The sequence below is a fragment of the Chiloscyllium plagiosum genome, unplaced genomic scaffold (genome assembly GCF_037043375.1).
Source record: "Chiloscyllium plagiosum isolate Xiang-an unplaced genomic scaffold, Cpla_swu_hap1 HiC_scaffold_17, whole genome shotgun sequence".
Lineage (NCBI taxonomy): Eukaryota > Metazoa > Chordata > Chondrichthyes > Orectolobiformes > Hemiscylliidae > Chiloscyllium > Chiloscyllium plagiosum.
Genome location: NW_028270155.1, coordinates 31,240,321 through 31,264,059, shown reverse-complemented (window position 1 = coordinate 31,264,059; position 23,739 = coordinate 31,240,321). Strand labels below are relative to the sequence as shown.

The window sequence follows — 23,739 nt, the reverse complement described above, 5'->3', positions numbered from 1 at the left end:
GTCCGGGGGGGGGGGGAGCTTACAGATCACCAACCCCAACAGTCCACTCTTCTCATATCATAAAAACTTATGAAATAGAAGTAAGCGAAGGACGCAAGAAAATATAAATGCAAATTTTGAAGCAAAGGAGAGATTTCAAAGTAAATTACGAGCAGAAATTAAATATGTCAAATTACATACAATACCAATAGTGCAAATAAAAAAATTATGCAACCAGAGATTTGTTGCTTAAACGTGTTTATTTCGGTTTCTTTTTTAAAAAGTTGCTTTAAAAATTGTGTTTATTTAATAATTATTTATTAACTACTAAATAAGCTCAGAAAGAGTGGACAAACTCAGCAGGTCTGTGGAGAATTTTGATTTTAATGTGACCCCTTTAAATAGAAGAAAGATTACATATTTTAGGGTGGGAATAGCCGTCGGAACAAAATGCAAGGTCAAAGAGGAAGAAAGTTTAAAGGTTATTACGTAAAAAGCAGTAGTTGCAAGCAGCAACAATTCATTCGTCGACACTAAGTGGAATAATTACTGAAAGCTAAAGCATGAAAACAAAATATAGTAGGCGCTGGGGTGGGTGCAAAAATCAAAACGGGGTACAGAATCCATGGTCTGAAGTTGTTGAACTCGATGTTTACTTCAGATGGTTGTAATATGCCTACTTGGAAAATAAGGTGTGGTTCCTGCAATTAGATTGAGTTTCTGCCGCAGGCCTAGGACAGAAATATGAGTTTGAGAGTAAAATAGGGTATTGAAATTTCCAGAAACTGGAAGGCTGGAGTCATGCTTGTGGACTGAGTGGAGACATTCTACAAAACAGTCACCCAATTTGCATTTGGTTGTTAATTCTTGCTGCATGGATAACGTTATTCCGGCAATGTGACTTTTTTTTAAACGAGCATCATTGTGCATAAGCTGTGAACAATCAAAAACGGATAGGTAGGAATCTTCTTGAACGCCTCAATTGTTTAACGATTACGAGATATAACTTGTTTAAAGTAAAATGAACTGAAACAGGCAAAGGGTCACAAAGTTACAGTAGAAAATATGCCTTTCGACTCATTGAGTCTGGAACTTGAGCAAATAAAACTTGAGCAAATAAAAATAAGTGCAATGGGGATCTCTGTGCCTCAAATATATGTAAATATAGACTTGTACAAGTAAGAAGTGCATTTGGTTTGTTTGTTGGATAGAGTCAAACTCCAATGTTTGCTACTTCATATTGCTGCTGTATGGAATTGAACTGCTTTAGTTACTATGTATATATAAATATTTCTTATGAATAAAGTATAGCTTTAAAATAAAAAAAAGTGCTTTCATTGGTAGGCTTACTAAAGATTCTGGGACTCATAGCTCTGGTAATGATTTATATCTTAGTTCTCATACAGCAGCCTGCTGATTTGAACACTTTGCTAGTTTTCTGGAGTTTACCTTTTTACATGGAAGGCCCTAACCACAATTCTCTGTCAAGTCATCTCTGAGCTTTAACCAGGGTGTATTAAAAGCAGGATTAAAAATATTACAATTAAATGAAAGAAATTTGCATTTAGTTTTATTAGCAAGACAACCCAGTGTAGGGACTGTACAAGGATTCTTATGTAAATGGTTCAAGATTGACCACTTTTCATATTTTGTGAAGACTTCAAGTTATGGACTGTTATACAATATAAAGTAGAATGCTACCATCCTGAATACAAAGTGAAAAAGTTGATGAGATGAATGAAAATGTCACTTATTCTCATTGTTCACATAAATATTGAATTAGTTCAATACATGAGCACTGTATATAAATTGTCTTATGAGCTATAGTTATGCTGTGATTACCAAGTTGAGATATACTGGAATTTCTTCTCTAAACTACTTCCTTTTATGATGCTGTTTGGTTCACTTTGACTAAACTTTTTGGTTACCTGATTCTTTTGTGGCTCTGTGTCAACATTGTTTGAAAATTCTCCTGTGAAGTATCTTTGGATGATTTATTATATTAAAGTACAGATATAAATACAATATGTACATATTGTATAAATGCATGTAGTTAGCAGCATACTAACTGGGATGTACAGACTGCACTCTGACAGGCAATGTGGTAGAACGTTCTTTAATGCGAGAGCAGAATTTTGCCTCTCTGGGAGATTATATATTCAATATTTTGTATATACTGCACTCTTTCTTTGGGCATAGTCTTGCTGTCATATTCCTGGGTTATATGACTCTATAACCATCTTTTAATAAACATCTTTGCAGTATCAGACATCTTACACTACATGGAACTTCAAATCCAGTTCTGTGCATACTTCAAATCTACATTACGAGAGTCATAGAGATGTACAGCACAGAAACAGACCCTTCCGTCCAACTCGTCCATGCCGACCCAATCTAGTCCCACCTGCCAGCATTAGCCCATATGCCTCCAAACCCTTCCTATTCATATACCCATCCAAATGCCTTTTAAATGTTGCAAGACCAGAATTTATGATATACTCCTGGAAATTCAATATACCCTGACTTTACACTGGCCATTCATGGGAGATTTACCTGTATATGCTAAAATATAACATTTTGTGAAATCATACTGTAAATTACAATATTTAACTGTGCAAAAAAAACTTGCATTTATTTGAGTGCCTTTCGTGACTCCATCCCAAAGGGCTTTACAGCAAATGGCATGTTTTTGAATTGTAGTCACTTCTATTATAGGAAACACAGTTGCTAATCTTTGCACAACAATCACCCACAAGTCATAGTGAGCTAATCAATAAGTGGTGCTCACAAGGATAAATATTGGCCAGACCGATGAGCATAACTTCTCAGGCTTCTTTGAAAATAGTGAAATGAGAAAATTTACATCCTTTGAGAGGTCAAACAGGGTCGTGATTTAATATTTTATTTCAAAGACCGTTGTTCTCACAATGCATTTCTCTTGCAAAACTCCATTGGAACCCTAGAGTGGGAATTAAATCCACAATCATCTGACTCATAAGGAGTTTATTACCAACTTACCTACAGCTTAGCTCTCAGACAGGGCATCTAACAGTAAACAAGTGAAAGAAATTAATTAAGATTTCTAATGATCTTAAGGAAAACTGCAAGATGGATTTGTACTTAACTGGTGTGTCTTTAAAATCACATGATGTGGAAGTGCCAGTGTTGGTTTGGAGCAGACTAGGTCGAAGTCAGGCAACACCAGGTTATAGTCCAGCATGTTAATTTGAAATCACAAGTTTTCAGAGTACAGCTCCTTCATCAAGTGGAGTCACCTGGTGAAGGAGCAGCATTCCAAAAGCTTGTGATTTCCAATAAACCCGTCGGACTATAACCTGGTGTTGTGTGACTTTAAAATCACAGTCAACTTGAACATTGCTAAAAGGAAAGGCAAAGGCGAGGCTTTTCATCTTGCACTCTTCGGGACAAACCATACTTGAAAGAGGAACACCAATTTATACAGCATGAGAAGAAGATGGGTCATTGGTATTGAGATGCAATAGGGATGGTCAGCCCCTGACCACGTTTGCCATGAAAATGTGCAATCTATGCATAAATTCCTTTTCCCAAATAAAACAAGGTTCTGTGTATTAATGTGCACAGATTTTAGAATATGTAATCACATTGCAAACCTAACTGATGATCTTAAATTTGTTTTCAATATATGCCTTTCAAACCAGTCAACCTCCTTATTCCTATGTTTTTTTTGTGGTGTATATTGGTGATGAAATAAATCTACTGACAAAAATATATCCATAGTGGGAATTTAGTGGGAATATATCCATGGTGAGCTTCTCATCTGAGAAAGTGGTGAACTTTCATTAAAGTCCCTCTATGGCAGGTACAGTGTATGTTTTCTTAGGTAAGGAGAACAATTGTCCAAGTATGAACTCAGCAAAGCCCTATACCAGCGGCAGCTAGACATCTTTCATCCTATATCCAATCCCTTTGCAATGAAGGCCAACATACAATTTCCCTTGCTCTTAATTACAAGCTGTTTGCAGTTACTGATTTACAAGGACATACAGGATAGTTTATTCACCCGCATTTTCCAATTAATATTTGTTTAAATAATATTCTGCTATTGTTTTGCACACTGAAATTGATAACTTTACACTTATCCATGTTGCATTGCATATACCATGTATTTGCCTTGAAGCGTCCTTATTTTCTCTTTACTACTCTTACATCTCATAATTTTGCATTTTCAGGAAACTTGGCAATAATACATTTAATTCCTTCATTCAAATCGTTCATATATATTGTAAATAGCTAGTGCCTAAGCATTGATCTCATTTGTCACCACCTTCGACTCCCAAAAATATTCACTTATACCTATTCTACCTCTGCTAACCAATATTCAATCCATGCCAGTATATACCACCATTCTCATGTGCATTGATTTTACACACTGGCTTCTTATTTTGGAATTTATCAAGAGCTTTCTGAAAATTCCCAAACATCACATCCACTCATTCTTCCTTATCAATATTATTATGTCTTAAATAAGCTCTAGTACATTTGTCGAATGTGAGCTCCCTCTCATAAATCTATGTTGACATGGTCTAAATCTGTGATTATTTTTGAAGCATCCTGTTATTGCATCTTTCATATGTTATTGATTTTATATTAAATATTCCATAATTCTCTATTTGCCATGTTCCATTCTACTGGAACTGTTCCAGAATCTCCAGAATTTTGGCAGATGACAATCAATACATGCATCTTCCATGAACACTTCTTTTACCACCTTGAAATGTGGATTATCAGGTCTTGGGGATTTATCTGTCTTTAGTCCTGTTAATTCATCCAGTCATTTCTTCTAACTAATACTAATTTCCTTCATTACTTCCCTCGCATTATTACCATGAAGTTATTTGTGTCTTTCTATGTGAAGACTGAACCAACGGAGATGTTTGAAAATAAAAACAGCAAGTGCTGGAGAAACTCATTGACGAGAATGTGGAGACAGACAGATTAAGTATCTTGCATGAAATTTGATTCTTCTTCAATAATTTCTGAAGGTGCAGTATTTCCTGTGGTGGGGATAAGGAGGAGGTGGTCAAGGGGATGATGGTGGTTGTTCTGTCCAGGTGGGATAGATATGTCTTGTGGGAGAAGGAGGGGTGCAATAGCGTGCCCTGTCGTTGAAGGGAGGTGGGGTTGATGGTGATGGAGATGATGGCGGTGCGTCCTTTTGGAAAGGGGTAGGATACTGAGGCCTGGATGCAGGACGGTTGCTATGGCGCGTTGCCTAGCGCGTGCGTCATGTAGACCGGTCACGTGGCAGCGCCATCTTGCCCCGGGAGGGTGATGTCGCCTTTTATCGTGTCCACTGTGAGTACGTCCTAGAGGTGATGATGGTCGCAGTGTGGCTCGGAAGTAAAACTTGTTCCTTCTTTGACCTTAGCCGGAAGTGCAGCCAAATCTGGAGAAGGTATGGTACAGCAGATCGAGGGGCGATGTAAGTAGTCAGTGGTGCCGTGTAGATAGCGAACTGCAAGAGGCAGGTGGTAGGGTAATGGCCTAGGTGTTAAATAGTGTAAAGCCATAGAGTTAAAGGGAATAATGCACTCAAAGCAGTGAGTTAAGGTGGGAAATATTGACGGTGCGAGATGCTACTTGAGCCAACTTGTATTTTCTAGCCTTCAATAAACACTTCAATAAGAGTTCTCAGCAGCCGATAAATGTTGAGAATGACATTCCTGATTTTAAAAAAAAAAGTAAAATATACTGTACTCATTTGAGTATTTTTAAAAATGTATGGAGCACAAGCACAGTCATATTTGAAACGTTCGCATAGCTTTAATCTGCTCTAAATTCAGAATTTCCACGTCTTTGTATACAACGCTGTTGCATTACATGGTTGTGTTTTAAAAACTGAATCAAAAAGTAACTTTGCGCTACATTCATCTTTGCAAATGGAAATACTAAAGACTTATTGACCAATGACCAAATAAATAAGAAGTGACAGAGGCAGGTGGAAGATGACAAAAACAGAAGATACGTATACTCAAAGCAAACAAGAGTTAGGTTAGACAGGTTTAATTTATTGTAATTTTGCTGTAGTTTTTGCAGTTTATTGTTTTTTTAAAAAAACTAAAGGTTTGGAGACCCATGAATTCCTGTAAGTAGTTTTTGTTACAGAAATGTCAGCATATTTGATTGAGTCCACTTACCTCTAAAATAATGTTTGTATAGATGTCATCCCTACAATCGAAGTAAATATCAGGCAAACTAATTTAGTCAGCAGATCCTCATTGTAGGTTTACTTTGAATTGCATTTTGTGGAACACCTGCAGTTTTGAGGTGGAAGTGAAGTGAGAACTCAGCTGCAATAGTCATAATGACAGGAAGGTGTACAACCTAGTAATAAACTGGAAAACTCAGGATGAAGTATATTATGAAGTGTAATATTTAAAATTATAATGAGGTACCCGTATTTTCCTACTTGATATTAATGATAGCAATTCATAAACTTGACAAATTTTTTGTCCTATTGATTGCACAACATCAGTGAAATTTTGTTGCCGAGTGGTAGGAATTTGGTAATAGCGAAATAATATAACCTAGGTTAACAGGTTTTAGTGTGAACTGGCCTCACCTAAAAGATGATACTAAAGGTTTATTTCCTAATTAAGCTGTTTTACGACAGAGGCCATTCCACCTATTGAGTCCATGCTGGCTCTTGTACAGCAGTCTAGTAAGTCTCATTCCACTGCTGTAAGCCTTGTATTCCCTTCAGTTTGTACACAATTTCTGTTTTGTAATTGATTTTTATTTCAACATTTTCAAATTTATCAGAAGAAAAGGAGTGATGAAGCTAGAAACTGATTGTGAAAAGATTTGGTTGAACAGTAATGGCACTACACAAAGGGAAAAGAAGAGGATGCAAATGTACTGGAAACAAAATTGAGGAATTTATTTTTAAGCAATGTGAGGTGCTGCATTTTGGGAAAGCAAATCTTGGCAGGACTTGTACACTTAATGGTAAGGTCTGAGGGAGTGTTGCTGAACAGAGACCTTGGAGTGCAGGTTCATAGCTCATTGAAAGTGGAGTCGCAGGTAGATAGGATAGTGAAGAAGACATTTGGTATGCTTTCTTTTATTGGTCAGAGTACTGAGTACAGGAGTTGGGAGGTCATGTTGCGGCTGAATAGGACATTGGTTAGGCCACTGTTGGAATATTGTGTGCAATTCTGGTCTCCTTCCTATCATAAAGATGTTGTGAAACTTGAAAGGGTTCAGAAAAGATTTACAAGGATGTTGCCTGGGTTGGAGGGTTTGAGCTATAGGGAGAGGCTGAACAGGCTGGGGCTTTTTTCCCTGGAGCTTCGGAGGCTGAGGAGTGACCTTATGGAGGTTTACAAAATTATGAGGGGTATGGATAGGATAAATAGACAAAGTCTTTTCCCTGGGGTCGGGGAATCCAGAACTAGAGGGCATAGGTTTAGGGTGAGAGGGGAAAGATATAAAAGAGACCTAAGAAGCAACTTTTTCATGCAGAGGGTGGTATGTGTATGGAATGAGCCGCCAGAGGAAGTGGTGGAGGCTGTTGCAATTGCAACATTTAAAAGCCACTTGGATGGTATATGAATAGGAAGGGTTTGGAGGGATATGGGCTGGGTGCTGGCAGGTGGGACTGGATTGGGTTGAGATATCTGGTCGGCATGGACGGTTGAATCGAAGGGTCTGTTTCCATGCTGTACATCTCTATGACTCTATGACATGGATAAGACAGTAAGATATAGGAGCAGAATTAGGCCATTCAGCCCATCAAGTCTGCTCTGCCATTTGGCCATGGCTGACATGTTTCTCAACCACATTCTCCTGCTTTCTCCTCGTAACCCTTGATCCTTCTAATCGCGAACCTATCTATCTCTGTCTTAATTCACTAAATGAATTTGCCACATGGAGGGCTGTGCAGTCCCTGAGATCCACAGAGTCACCATTCTCTGGCTGAAGAAATGCTTTCTCATCTCCATTCAAAAGAGTTATCCCTTCACTTTGAGACTGTGCTTCTGGATCCTAGTCTCTCCTCCGAGTGAAAACATCTTATCCACATCTAGTCTATGCAGGCGTCTTAATATCGTGTAAGTTTCAATCAGATCTCCACCTCAGTCTTCTAAACTCTGTTGAGTACAGTTCCCAAGTCCTCAACCGGTTCTCATATGACAAACCTTTCGTTCCTGAAATTATTCTTATGAACCTCCTCTGGAACCCCACCAACACCAGCACATCTTTCTTTAGATATGGTGCCCAAAATTGCTGTCACTATACCAATTGCAGTCTGACCAGAGTCTTATACAGTCTGAGCAGTCCATCTCTGCTCTTGTAATCTAGCCGTCTTGAAATGAATGCCAACACTAATTTGCATGCTAACCACAAACTGAACCAGCATGTTATCCTTAAGTGAATCCTGAACTAGGGCTTCTAAGTTCCTTTGCACATCAGATTTCCGAAGTCTTTCCCTATTTAGAAAATGGTGTATGTCTCAATTCTTCCTACCAAAGCTCAAAACCTCACAGTTTGCCACATTGTATTTCATCTGCCAGTTCTTTGCCCACCTTGTGTAGCATGTGCAAGTCTTTCTGTCCCCTCCCTGCTTCCCCAACACTACCTGTCTGTCCACTTTGGGTCCTCTGCAAACTTAGCAATAAGTTCCTTTGTTCAGATCATTCATGTATAACATGAATAGTTTTGGTCCCTATTTAACCATGCACTTCTAAACACTCTGCAATCTCGTAATTACTAATTATATCTAAAATCTTACCAATGATTTCTGACCTCTGCCTCCCTCCCGTCTTAAACAGGACCGTTACTTTGGCCAATTTCCAGTCCTCTGGAACTCTCCATGATATCTGAAAGATCACCACTAATACCTCTAATGTCCTCAGCTATCTTGTCAGTCTGGGATGTAGACAATCAGGTCCAGGTGACTTATCCGCCTTCAGATTTTTCAGCTTTCCCACCACCTTTTCCTTAGCAATGAATGCTACACTCACCACCACCACCCCCCACCCTGGACACTCTTGACATTCTGGTGTGTTTCAATCTTTTGTGTTAGTACCTAGCTTTCATCTTCTCCTGCTCCCACTCTCCCCCACCACCACCACCACCACCACCACCCCCCACTCCTGGAATTGTTTTTTACTTATCTTCTGCTGGCTATTTAAAGGCTTCCCAATCCAGTACCTTCCCACTAATTTCACATTGAATGTCTCTGTTTTGCTTTTGTGCTGTCCCTGACTTCTTTAAGGTGAGGATGAGCCTTGGTTGACATGTCCTCACCTTTAATACCCTTCTTCCTTCGAGTGATTTTTAGCTGTGCATTTGAATTACCCCTGGAACTCCTGTCATTGCTGCAAACCATCTTTTCAATCAGCTCTGGCCAGCTCCTCCCTCGTCTTTGTAGTTACCTTTACTCAATTGTAACACTTGTTTGATTCAGTCTTCTCCCTCTCAGACTGCAGCGTGAATTCTATCATATTAACGTTACTGCCCACTAAGGGTTTTCTTCACCTTCAGCTCTCTCATCAAATCTGCTTCATTACACATCATTAAATTCAGCATTGCTCATTCCCTAGTAGGCTGTACCACAAGCTGCTCTGAAAAACTATTTTGTCGACATTCCATGAATTCCATTTCTTGAGATCCACTACTGATCTGATTTTTCACAGTGCACCTGTATATTGAAATTTCCTGTGATGATTGTAATTGATAAATATTGTGTTATAAAGTGAATGCAATGTATAGAGACAGGCCTCACTACTAAAAAGCTTGTTTAATCTTGCTTTTTAATGATGAACCAAAACATTTCTCCTCTGACATGATTCTTCAGCTGTGCTGTGAAATAGATACAAACAGCAACATTGAGATAGATTGATGACATCTCCAAGATCAGAGGACAAGGACACATCTTTCTTGGATATGAGATGCAGATGGGAATGGTTTAAGGAAAATTCTGTACTGATATGCAATTCTGTACACTGCAGCAAGAAATGCTGATTCTTTGGTTTCCATTAAAGTGTAATTACAATGATCAATTTTGAAGCAAACATTAACATTTCCATAATTTAAGTAAGTGTTGGTATCTCTGGAAATTTTTGTTTTGAAGTCAGTATCTCTAAGAGGAGAAATTCCATGAAAGAACTCTAGTTTTATATTTCCTCTCTACTTGTAGTGTAACTGGTTACAGCTTTTTACTTTTGATTTAATGTTGTACATATGTTATCAGTCTACGCTAGGAATCAATTTTAATTTGTATGGGAGATACAGTGCTAATGTAGTGTTGATGATCTGCCATCAGCTGTGTATTGCTATTGAACTTTTTGAGGAGGTAATCAAAAGAGTTATAGAGTCATAGAGCTGTACAGCATGGAAACAGGCCCTTCATCCATCTCACCTATACCAATCACACATCCTAAATTAATCTTAATGAGAGTAATTCATTTGATGCTAACTTTATGGATTTCAGCAAGACTTTGGATAAAGTCCCACTTGATAGACTAGTTAAGAAAGTAAGAGCCCATGGAATCCAAGGCAAAATTGGCTGAGGGCAAGAAGTAGAGGGTGATGGCAGAAGGATATTTTTTGATGAGAAGTCTGATTCCAGTGGGATTCCACAGCTTTGATGCTGGGCTCTTGCTATTTGTGATGTACGTTAATGATTTTGACTTAAATATAGGGGGTATGAAGAAGAACTTCGCAGATGGTAAATATTGAAGAGGATGTCAGGTGGGTAGAGTGGTGGCAAATGGAATTCAGCCTGGAAAATATGTGTGTGTGCTTTTAGGGAGGGCTAACGAGGCAAGGCATTACGCTGTGAATGTAAGAACCTGGAAAATTCTAAAAATCCAAGGAGTATTGGTGTATACATTCTCAGATCACTGAAGATAGTAGGGCAGGTAGATAAAGTAATTAAGAAGTTATATGGGATATATGCCTTTATTAGCTGAGGCTTAAATAAGAGCAAGGAGATTAAGCTGGATCTGTGTAAAATGTTATTTTGACCATAATGGGAGTGTTTTGTGCAGCTCTGGTCACGTTATAAGATCGACATGATTGCACTAGAGACGGTGCAGAGGAGATTAATCAGGACACTTTCCTGAGCTAATAGGGACCGGATGGAGGTGTATAAGATTGAGAGGCATAAAAAAGGTTGATAGTAAGGCACTTTTTTTTCATTTAGAGGGTTCAGTTTTAACGTAAGAGCTAAGTTGGTTAGTGTTGTCAGACTTTTGTTGACTGACATTGACACCATGGGCCAAATGGCCGCCGCCTCTGCTATGAACATCTGAATCTATGACTACCATGTGCACGATGCATTGAATAATAACCAATAATTAGACTTAAAAGTATAGACCTGTGCTTTTCCACACATCCGGGTTTCATGACTGTAAACAGCGGAACAATAATTGGTCTTTGTAATGCTTGAAGTAGAATCAACTGCAGGTTTAGCATTTATGTAGAAAAGTTGCATTATCTGCCAGCAGCTCATAGGACCCAGAAAAATGTTGCTCTCATGTCAATGTCATCAAGTTAGATTTGTCTGTATTGGAGAATGGCATCAACAGCAGAAGTATAACACCCCTTCTGATATAAAAATATCTCTAGTTGTGCATTTGCTGGGCATTGAACCACCACCTACCCCAGTCTTTGTTTTTGTATCAGCTAATCTAAACTGATTTGGTGGGTTAGGGAATAAGCATCTTACTGAAGATGGTCAGCTTAGTTCCATCTTAGTTTCTTTACAGGGAGTGATACATCTTATTAACTAAATTAATGCCTCAAATGTCCAGTCCATCACTAAATCCTTACATCTAACATTTTTCTGGTTTTTGACAGTTCTGAATATTGGTCACCAAAGATCTACAGTATGTACATTAATTTTGATTATGGTTCAAATGAAGTTTTTTTTTTGTTGGCATTTTTCATAGCTGATCATTTTCTGTCAATTTTGCAACTGGAATTTTTTTATACAAGTGTGATTTAAGGTATTGTTACTTCATTTGTCAGAAAAACATAAAATATTTAACCATAGATTCTTTTTCTTTTCCACCAAAGGTGGTGCTGCAAAAATGAAGATACAGAGCAGCCATTTTGTGATCCTTTCATTTGGAGTTTTGAACTCTTATACTCAAGATGAATATTGTCTAATAATTTAACACTGCTGTTTAGCATACGCCATCAGAATGCAACAGTGGATATTTTCAATTTTTCAGAAGATATAAATTGAGAATTACTATATGTACAGCACAGCATTCTAGGGATGGAGGAGTGTGTGCACACAGATAAAGCTGAAGGTGACATGTCAGAGTCCAATAGTAACCATGGAAACCAACTGAAGAACTTGGTTAACATAAGTGGTAAGTTTATTAAAATGGAGGAATAATATATAGGGCTTAGAGGTAAATAGATACCACATGTGTCTATATCAAAGTATTTTGAGAATATTGACTGACTAATTTGACTTATACATTTTGATGCCTTTCCATCTGTATTTTGTAAACTTTGTAATAAATATGTTTTCAATGTATAGACCTTCACATACAACCATATATCCAAGTATATTTTTTTCCTTCCAGCTCTGAGTTCCTCCCAACCTATTGCACACAATTTCGTGTAGGAACATGGTAACATACTGAATGAACTTTTCATGATATCTGAAAATGTGATGCAATGAGAGAGAATAAAAACTAGGCCAATTTGAAGATGAGAAATTCTTGTAAATTCCTCTTCAAAAGTTGTCTTTTGCCCACTATTTTTGTTTAATTGAAAAGCTTTGAACCATGTTTGTTTTGTTATTAAGCACACTACATTGATTACAGTCTGCCTGTACGTTGTTCCATTTAGGACAGTTTGGTATTGTTTGCCTAAATAAATTTAGGGATTGAAGTAATTTGGATTTTGTGTTTGAGTGTAGATTTTTCAAAGTGGGAGATTTGGTTTGTTGGCTGTCATTGCCTAGGCAGTCATAGTCATACAGCATGGAAACAAACCCTTTGGTCTAACCCATCTGCACTGACCAGACATCACAATCTGACCTAGTCCCATTTGCCAATATTTGGCCCATATCCCCCTCAACCCTTTCTTATATACCTATCTAGATGCCTTTTAAATGATGTTATTGTACCAGTCTCCCCCACTTCCTTTGGCAGTTCATTCCTTATATGGACCAGCCTCTGTTTGTAAAAAGTGCCCCTCCAGTCTCTTTTAAATTTTCCCCTCTCCCTTTAAATCTATGCCCTCTAGCTTTGGAGTCCGTTGACCTGGGAGAAAAGACCTTGGCTACTCACCCTATCCATGCCTCATGATTTTATAAATCCCTAATGTCACCCCTTGCTTCAGGGGGATAAAAAGCACCAGCCTATTCAGCCTCACCCTGTTGCTCAAACCCTCTAATCTTTTCTGAACCCTTTCAAGTTTAACAACATTTTTACTATAGCAGGGAGACCAGAATTGAACACAATGGTCTAAAAGTGGTCTCACCATTGTCCTCTACAGCCGCAATATGACATCCCAACTCCTATTATCAATGCACTAATCAACAAAGCCAAGCGTACCACATACATTCATCACCTTGTGTACCTGTGACTCCACTTTTAAGGAGCTATGCACCTGCACCTGAGGTCTTTTTGTTTTGGAAACACTCCCCAGGAGAACCCTGCCATTAACTGTATAAGTCCAGCCTTTCCAAAATGCAAAACCTCACATTTATCTAACTTAAACTCCATCTGCCACTGCTCGGCCCAATCAAGGTCCTGTTGTACTCTGAGATAGTGTTCTTCATTGTTCACTACACTACCAATTTTGGTGTCATTTGCAAACATACTAAGCATACCTCCTATATTCACATCCAAATCACTTATATAAATGATGAAAAGCAGTGGACCCGGCACTGATCCTTGCAGCACATCACTGGTCACAGGCCTCTGAAAAACAACCCTCCACCACTCCCTCTATCTCCTATCTTCAAGCCAATTTTATATCCAATTGGCTCAGTCCTCATGGATTCCATGTGATCTACCTTGCTAACCAGTTTGCCATGCGGAACCTTGTTGAACACCTTACTAAAGTCCATGTAGACAACTCTGCCTTCATCAATCTTCTTTGTCACCTCTTCAAAAAAACTCAGTCAAGTTAGTCAGAGATGATTTCCCTTGTGCAAAGCCATGTTGACTATCCCTAATCAGTCCTTGTCTTTCCAAATGCATGTAAATCCTGTCCTTCAGAATCCCCTCCAACAACTTGCCCACCACTGACATCAGGCTCACTGGTCCCTGGCTTTTCCTTACCACTGTTCTTAAATAGTGGTACCATGTTAGCCAACCTTGGTCTTCTGCCATCTCACCCGTGGCTACCGATGACATAAGTATCTCTGCAAGGGACCCAGCAATCTCCTCCCTAGCTTCCCACAAAGTTCTGGGAAACACCTGATCAGATCCTGAGGATCTATTCACTTTCATGCATTTTACGATATCCAGCGCCACCACCTTTAATATGGACATTTCTCAAGACACCACTATTTATTTCCACAATTTATTCAGCTTCCATGTCCTTCTCCACAGGAAGTACAGACGTGAAATACTTGTTTAGTATCGCACCCATCTCCTGTGTTTCCACACACAGCAGTTTTCTCTTAAATTGATTTGGATATTTGGAGAATGTGCTGAATGAGCCTCGAAGATTAGGTCCTAAATTACTTTATAAACAAAAACAGAAATTACTAGAAAAACTTAGGTCTGGCAGCATCTGTCGAGAGAAATCAGAGTTTATGTTTCAGGTCCAATGACCCTCCTTCAAACCCTGAAATGTTCACTCTGGTTCCTCTCCACAGATGCTGCCAGACCTGAGTTTTTCTAGTAATTTCTGTTTTTGTTTCTGATTTCCAGCATCTGCTTTTGGTTTACTATTTCCTAAGTTAATTTAGTATTTTTCTAAACATCCATTCAAATTGAAATAGCTGCAACAAATGCAATGCATTACTGAGGGCACACAGTAAAATAACAGCTATTTGGTAACATTCACTCACCATGGTTTGTGTTCTTACTTCACACTTCAAGAGACCATCTAAGCACAAATTGACTATTTTTGATATAAACCGTGATGACACTTTTTAAAAAAAAATTAATTGACTGAAGCATTTTGGGAAGTCCTGAGGGTACAAATAGCAGTCAATAAATGGAAGCTTATTTCTCCTTTGTTAGCTGCACTTATCTGAATCTACATTGGGTATTTTGTGTGTCGTTATAATTAGTTAGAATTGTTCCGATTGTTAACATCAATCGAATAAAGTCCAGGTTTGTTATCAGTTGTGGAGGATGGATAGATCCAGGAGGCGTTTGGGGGAGTATAGCATATCATCTGAGGTGCTGGAAGAGGCTAGCTTGTTGATTTCAGAGAACCAGTGAGAGGTGGGGTTTACAGAATGTGTTTGTTCAATAATCACAAAATTTGAATCATGAAAACATTTCACAATAACCAATTTGGCGAAATGTCTCACGATGTGAAACCAAGTCATGTAAACTACAGGACCTAGAATTGATTTGATTCCTAATCAGTGAAAGTTACTCAATGGTAACAGTTGAGGTATTAGAATTGGTTCCAGTACTCTGGAGTGAGGGAGGAAAGTAAATGATTTTCTTATGTTTGTTCTTGACTAATAATCTCTGTTCAAGGGTGTGTACACTGTCTCTAGCATCTCTCAAAGAACAGCTAGTTCAGATTCCAAATGACAGCTCTGGAGACACTACTGAAAATTGTGTACCTCCAGAGGAAAGGCAAGAAACTTAGCCTAAGCTTCCATTTTTCATCCTTCTGTTGGATTGATATTTTCAAAACCATATTAAAAATTAGAATATTTTCCAGTATCTTAATATTGCCAGAGATGCATACCAGTTTCTGATTTTCTCTTTGCTTTTTTTCTTCTAAAGGTAATTGTAGTAGATCAACCCAATATTCAGAAGATGATTTGCTCTGTAAAGAATCAGAAGTTCATCTTTTACCCACTAGTAGATTGGTGACAACCAAAAATAAAAATGAAACTGGAAATAAAATGAAGGAACAACAGATGAGCAGCAATTTTTCGCACTCTGTAGACATTCAGGTAAACACTGTCATCTGCAAAGTCTAAAAAGGAAAGTTAGGACCTGTATTTTACTTCACCAATAGATGTAAAGCATGTATTTTTAAAACATTCAGGCCTTGTTCACTGGGTTTTTATTTCATAACAACAGATAAAAATGTGTTAATATTATCTCTCATGACATAACAGACTGACTCTTGCTTATATAGTTCTGTGGGCAGAGGCAGCTTTTGAATACCTAGATTAAATAGTCATCCTTAACCTGAAAACCATACGTTAGTCAGCTACAAGGAGCTATTCTCTTTTAACTGAATTCCGTTCCTGTATGCTTCCATCCAAGTTAACCGATTGAAGATCCAGACCAGGAATTTTTGGCTGAAAGCAATACAATTAGTTTTATTGTTGAGTTGTCTGATGTTGATTCATTTAGCGTAATTCACAAGAAACCTGGGACCACTGATTGATTTATGGCTGCACTATATGTTTAGTTGACATTAACAGTCTTTTTAAAATTAACAAGCATTGATTCCTTTCTTCTTGACCAAATCTGAGGGTGACCTCGACTATTTTACAGCTGCGGCATCCTATTTGACCTGTACAAGATTGGGTCCATATAACATCCATCAACATGCTTGCAACAATGTCTGTAATGTTGCCCATATCCACAGTTGTCCATGCTCACAGACAATTGGAACATTCATTTATGTCCCTTTATTATTTTTAAACCAAAGGTTCCCAAAGCTCACTTTATTTCCAAATAGTTACTGTGCATGAGGCCATTCAGCCCACAGTGTATTTACTGGCTCTCTGAACACTTTGATTCGCACCACCCTCCTGCCTTTTCCCTCTAACTGTACACAGATTTCCTGTTCAAATAATCATCTAATGTCCTCTTTAATGCCTCCAGTCTCTGTTAAAAGTAATATCAAAATTTATTTTTGGTCATCCCATATTAATCTCCTCACACTCACTTTTTCCCCCCAGGAATATTTTGCTATATGATTGCAAACTTTTAATTTGAATTTGATATTCAGCTCTTGTGTTGTAGATGCACACAAATCTATTCAACTTTTTTCATGAAACAATTATAATGCCAAGATACATGTTTACATAACACAGGTTTAATAGTTTGGTGTATTAAATGATTGTTTTTAAAAAAGAAACAAAGTCTCAAACTCTGAATTTCTTGTTTACACTGAAATTTTCAGCAAAGTGTCTCATTTTTCATAACATCTAACCTCTTAGGCTCTGTCTGGCTTTTTCTGTGCCCATCAGATACAGGATCCTGTATGAATTAGACTTGCCCTTGAGATGTAAAGAATCACCAGGGGATGGACCATTCACTCTTTTTCCCTGAACGAGTCAGCCTGATGGTATTTTGGCATTTGAATGCAGTACCCTGGAGTAATTGATTCTCTGCACATCCAGAGCATGAGAGTCCTCGTGAGTTTTGTACTCTCAGAAAGCAGCGGTGAGAAGTGTATCTCTCCAGGTGAAAGGCCGGATAAGATTGGCTCCTACTCTGGATGGCGCATTGTACCTAATGACCTGATTAGTTTCAAATAGTTTGGAAAAGATAAACAACTGTCCCACAATAGGAACCTATAAAATGGGCTGAGGTGTTGCTGATGAGAGAATGGCACAGCAGTCTGTTCCCCTAGAACAAACTGTCCAGTCTATTTCTTGCCAAATTGCATATCTTTGGGAATAAACAAATCATGCAGGGCAAACGTCCACTGGAAAACGTAGAAACGTTTCATAATGTTTTCTTTCTTTGTACACATTGCATTTAAGTTTTTAAATTTTAACTTATTCACAGAATAAATTACTTCTAGATGTCAGATCTATCATTAAACAACCTTTCTGTAATTCCCTAGAAACATCTCCTGTAACCCCAGTGACAGGTATGCCACAATTTGAGAACTCCTTCAGTAGACTCAATAACCCCAAATACTGTTGGCTCCTTTACATCTTGCACCCTTCATTAACTAGATCATATCCAAACCTCTGCTCATATTCTAACTCATGGCAAAAAGGCACAGGCAATACGAAGTGACACCAACAGTAACCTGTCACTCCACCTGAAGCATGATGTTCCTTAAGTTAAACCACCACTCGTCGTCTCTCTAATGAGAGATCAACCCAGTGGTCTGGTAGAACTATGGTGACTTCACCTTTAATTCACAGCAAGCTCTGTTCCATAATCCTTGTGGGCACTGTCCTGATTAGCTCCTGGAAATGCCTCGACTTTTCTACTTTTTGTTTAAAATTCTCATCTTTATTTTCAAATCTCTCCATGACCTGGCCTCTCCCTGTTGCTATCACCTCAAGCACCAGAAACTTCTCAAATCCATACACGCCTCCCTGTTCTGATCTCTTGTGAATTTCCATTCTCATCACTCCACCATTGGCAGGCATGCTTCAGCTGGTTAGGTTCTAAGCTCAGGAATTTCCTAAACCTTGCTGTCTTAAAGGCAAGAGAGGTAATCCTTAAAACTTTTTTTTGACCAGACTTTTCATCACCCTGTCCTCTTATCTCTTTAAAGTGTTTTGATGTCGAATGCTATTTGACCGTTGTTCCTGTTCAGAGCTTTGGGTTGTTTTAACTCTGTTAATTGCACTGTATAAATGTAATTTTACTTTAAATGATTACACGAACAGTTATGCAAATTGAATTTTGAGCTTGGGTAAAATTGTAAGAAATTTAGCACCATTTGTTTAGAAATGCGTTTGCAAAGTTACCAGATGAATTTTAATAAGCCAGTGAGGCATTTTCAATTGGTGGACATATAATATTGTTCCTAAAGTTGAGAGAGTTAGAAAGTTGCAAGGAAGTTTTCATTTGTTCTTTCTAATCAGGATGAATAGCCATGTTTTGAGAAATAAGGATAACTAAAACCAAAAATCTTAACCATTTTGTGCAAATCAACTGTTACAAGACAAGACGTCAACTTTTGCATCCCGAACTCCTTTTCAGTTAAAATTAATCTTGAAGTGAGAGTTAGCTTTGGTGATTAACCATACAAAATTTAATTAGTGTTTTTTCTATCCTTGCCTTTTTTTAAAAAATAAAATGTTCATCTGTAATCTTTTCTAGTTTGTTGAAGGGGCTGGATTTTGATTTCTGTCTTATCTTTAATCTTTACTGACTTTGTTTTTTTTTTCAATATTTTCCTATTTTTGTTTCAACTTTTACTCCCTTAAATCAACATATAAATTGATCTAAAAGCTGTAAAATGTGTAACTTAACTGCTAGTAGCTGATATAATATTGTACTTATGAGCTCACATTTTAATCGTTCTAGCTCATTTGCAGTATTTGTGGGAGTACATTAAGCTGTAGAAGTTCTCTGGATAAGCACATGTTGATCCATTCCAGCAGAAAACCATATCATTGTGCAGTGTGTGGGCAGTCACTTGCAGCAAAGGACCACTTGCAAAGGTCAGTAGCCAATGATTAATGATGGTATTGTAAAAGAAAAAGTAGCAACAATGCTTATAATCAAGGTTTTACAATGAAATAATAGTTGAATGCTTGTTGTTTGTGGGAATTAAAGCATCAAGCAGTTGGACCAGAATTTGCTATATTTATATATTTTTCTAAAAGAGGTTAATTGTGCTGACTGTTACAAACCTACAGATTAGGAGTAGCAGTAGATTTTCAATCCATCAACCTCGCTCCATCATGACTCATCTGAGTGTGGCCACAACTCCGCATTTTGACTTATCCCAATGACCATAGATTCTTAACTAACGTGTTAATCTACTTCTGCCTTTTTAAAAAAAATTTAATGGACCTGCTGCCAGTGCGTTTTTGGAAAAGAATTTCAAAGATCATTCATCAGAGAGAGAGAGGGGAGTAAATTCTCCATCTTGCTATTCACGAGTACTGTAAATAAAATAACAACATTAGTTGAGGAGTAGATGGACTGTTAAATGTAAATATTCCAAAAGCTGATAACCTTGCTGTTAAACGTTTTACTTTTAAAATCACCATATGACATTAAATATTGTGCTTGCAAGTGAGTATCCTTCAAATAACGTTCAATGTTAATGACTGCCGATAAACAATGTTGGCCCCAGAACACACTCGCTAGTAGTACTATGACTGTTCACCCCCACAGTGTGTGGGATCAAGAAGGCAGCTGACCACCGTCACCTCCAGAACTGTTGGGGATAGGATGGGCAATGAACACTGGCCCTAGCTAGTCACACCCATGTTCCCTTCAGTGAATTAAAAACGATTCCTATTCCTTTTTAAGGTTTCTGAATTTTTTGGAGGTTTTAAAAACTTTGAAGTTTTAAAGTTGTGCTAGAGCATGAGGGAAAAAGAAACGTATTTCTCGTGCCTTTTGTGATGTTAGACTGCCCCAAAACACTTGTAGGTGAATGGAATACTTTTGTAGTGCACAGGAAAATTAAAGGAAAAAGAAATCTGTCTTTTTAAATTTGATCTGATGGAGATGCAAAGAGTTGTAAAAATAGTATTAATTGTGCAATATCATGAAGGTGATGAATTATGCTGCGACATAGTTTTATGGGTTTCAGGATAACTGCATCTATCATCCACATTATCATTGGAACACAGTACAATCGCAGTGGGTTAGATTTTGTTGCAAAAAGTGAACTATACGGTGAAAGATATTGAGTGTAAATTATTTTGCTTTTCTACTGTTCAAAAGTATTTAAGATTACCATCTTTATTATTGATCTTGAATACGATCTATTTTGTACAGAATATTAACTTTTTACTTTCTGTGCACTTAATGTACTTTAAAAGTAAAAGTTATATTTCTGGACATCGTCATAGATGTATTGTTTTAGAAGTATGGGAATTTCCTTGTTTAAATATTAAAGTCATACATTCTCCCTGACATTTGCTTGGGATGTTGAATTTACAGTGTGAAGTTGCCAGCGGGACAATCTGATATCAATGATAACACTGAGAAGACTTCTGTACCAGAAGAAGCAGGACCATTCTGGAATTCCATGGTAGCTGTGGGGATGCTGTTTGTCTGTGAAACATGTGTTGCTTACAGAAATCTCTTTGAGGCCCAAGAGACCTCCGTCCATAAATGGATGGCCCGGAGGCAGAATGAGCCTCTGCATGTTCGTGTGCAAAGACTAGAGCGTGAACGGACTGCAAAAAGACTTAAACGTGCTAATGAATCAGCAGATGAAAGGGAGATGAGGAGGCTGAGAGATCGTGAGGCCAAACGTCTTCAGAGAATGCAGGAGTCAGAAGACCAGAGGACAAGAAGATTACAACGTGAAAGAGAAGCTATGAGATTGAAAAGGGCAAATGAGACTCCAGAAAAACGGCAGGCAAGACTCATAAGAGAGAGAGAAGCAAAAAGAATAAAAAGACGTTTGCAGAAGTTAAATCCTAGTCTATCAGTTCATATTTCTCAGAAATCAATACCAGAAATGAGCTCATTCCAGCTTCATGTTGCTTGCCCCAATCTATAAAATTAACATATAGATAAGTAAATTTGACTTTATTTTTGCTCTGAAACAAAATCTATCCCAGCGTTCCACCCAGTATGTGAGAGAATTGCATTGGAAATATGGTACTGGTGCGGAATAGAAGATACAAAATAAGCAAGTTATTGTAGCTGTGTAGTCATACAATCTGCAGTAACTTGTATAAAACTTTACAAAGTCGCACTTTTTGAAGAACCAATGATCTCAATTTCCAGTGAATCTCTGTTCTTTGTGTATTTCTGTTGACTGGAATTATGTGGCTCATTTTCTTAGCTGTTACATTAAATTATTTTACTGCACTTTTTCAAAATTGTTCTCTAAATCTTGTGTTGAATTCTTCCTCTACTTTGTTACACAGACTTTGTCAGGGATATTTCACAGTAAGATCACAGAAGGCAAATGAGATTTCAGTTTTAAGGCAAGCTTGGTAGACGACATCTTGGTTGACATCATATTGGCTTTAGATAAGTGCTTTTGACATTCCCTTATAATTGAACAGTGCACTTAGCTAATCATATATATGATCAAAATTTGGACATTTGAGAATGAGATGCTTTTTACTTTTAGATGTCATCAAGTCTACATACACTGCAATTATTTTTGATGACCATCAAGGCTAGTGTAAGTATTATCACAGCGGGAAACTTGCATAAGAACAAAACTTTTTATTAGTCTGATGTATTAAATTGTTGTGATTTAATGGCAATCAGTATGGTAGAGTTCATTGAACTCTTCCAAATGCTTTGAATGTGATAAATGTTGACAGCAACATTGAAAACATACTGTGGTTGGAATCACCAATCTGATAAAATTCAATCTTTCTTATACTTTAATTGAATACACACTTGCTTGAACCTTCTTGAATTTTTTTCACAAGATCCTTGAATCTGCATGTGAAGAATTATGTCTTGAGCATCAAGATGCTAATATACTTCAATAAAGGCATTAGCAGATAAATATCTCAATTAAAAGCAATTCAATAGTATTTCACTTCCTAAGTTAACATTTAAATGTTATTAGGTTATATTTAACACTATTAAACATGTTGTTTTTTTCAAGTACGAGACTTCATGGAGTAAAATTGTTTTTGTAGAGCTACAGAAACATTTACTTTAAAATTAAATACTAATTCAACCCTTCAATATTTTTGCCAATACTGTGCCATTCAATATGATCATATTGATTATCCAACCCAATATCCTGTCCCTGCTTTCTTCTCATACCCTTTGTTCCCTTTAGCCCAAAGAACAATTCCTAACTGCTTTAACACGCCCAATGCTTTAACCTCAAACTGCTTTCTATAGCAGACAATTTCACAGGTTCACTACTGTCTGAGTAAAATAAATTTATCATCTGAATCTGAAATAGCCTAGTGTATATCTTTAAACCAACTCTTGGTTCTGGACTTTCTGCACATAGCTGCATTTACCCTGTTTAGTTCGTACACAACGCCATCCCAACTAATTTTTCTGAATTCCAGTGAATTCAGCCCTAACCAATCCAGGTTCTCTTCATATGTAGGTCCTATCATCCCAGGAACCGCTATGGTAAAACATTGTTGCACTTTCTCCATAGCCAGAACATTCTTCTCAAGTAAGGAGACCAAACTTAGGATCTGATATCATCAAGTCTCTGCACAATTGCAGCAAGACATCCCTATTCCTGTACTCAAACCCTCTCAATGAAGACCAACACACCATTTGCCAGCTCCACTGCCTTCTGCAACTGCACCCTTGCTTTCAGTGACTGATGTACAAGGGTACCCACATCTCCTTTTACTTCTCCACTTCCTAATCTATTGCTAATTAGGTAATCTGCCTTCCTGTTTTCGATACCAAAGTGGATAACCTCACATTTATCCATATTATACTTCTGTCATGCATTTGCACACTCACGCAATTTGTCCAAAACAGAGTGAAACATTGCTACTCACAGTTCACCCTCACATCCAGCTTCTCTCATTGTCTGCAAATTTGGGAATTTCACATTCAGTTCCCTCATCTAATTCATTAATTTATAGCTGGCGAACAAGTACTGATCACTATACCACTAGTCACTGCCTGTCACTCAGAAAAAGACATGTTTATTCCCACCCTTTATTGGTTGGCAAACAGGAAACAATCTAGCCATGTTAATACAGTACCCACAATCCTATGCACTTTAAATTTATATGGAAATCCCTAATGTGAG

General features: G+C 37.7%; 1 protein-coding gene across 4 annotated transcripts; it reads left to right on the top strand.

Moving 5' to 3' along the window:
* Positions 1-483: 483 nt before the first annotated feature.
* On the top strand, positions 484-21,859 carry LOC122558313 (uncharacterized). Of its 4 annotated transcripts, none has more exons than XM_043706742.2 (5): positions 484-671; positions 12,046-12,347; positions 15,915-16,087; positions 19,371-19,507; positions 20,967-21,859. In XM_043706742.2, the coding sequence occupies exons 2-5, from the start codon at positions 12,251-12,253 to the stop codon at positions 21,532-21,534; spliced, it is 975 nt and encodes a 324-aa protein (XP_043562677.1). In that variant the 5' UTR covers positions 484-671; positions 12,046-12,250; the 3' UTR covers positions 21,535-21,859. The 4 variants fall into 4 exon arrangements, with proteins under 4 accessions (XP_043562677.1, XP_043562676.1, XP_043562675.1 ...); XM_043706741.2 differs by having other exon boundaries at positions 484-936; XM_043706740.2 differs by lacking the exon at positions 484-671 and adding an exon at positions 5,267-5,416.
* Positions 21,860-23,739: the final 1,880 nt, after the last annotated feature.

Coding starts and splice junctions, on each gene's coding strand:
- LOC122558313 (XM_043706742.2), top strand. CDS start 12,251: ATGGAGGAGTGTGTGCACACAGATAAAGCTGAAGGTGACATGTCAGAG. Junction 12,348..15,914: donor GAACTTGGTTAACATAAGTG/GTAAGTTTATTA, acceptor TTTCTTCTAAAG/GTAATTGTAGTAGATCAACC. Junction 19,508..20,966: donor GCAAAGGACCACTTGCAAAG/GTCAGTAGCCAA, acceptor TTGAATTTACAG/TGTGAAGTTGCCAGCGGGAC.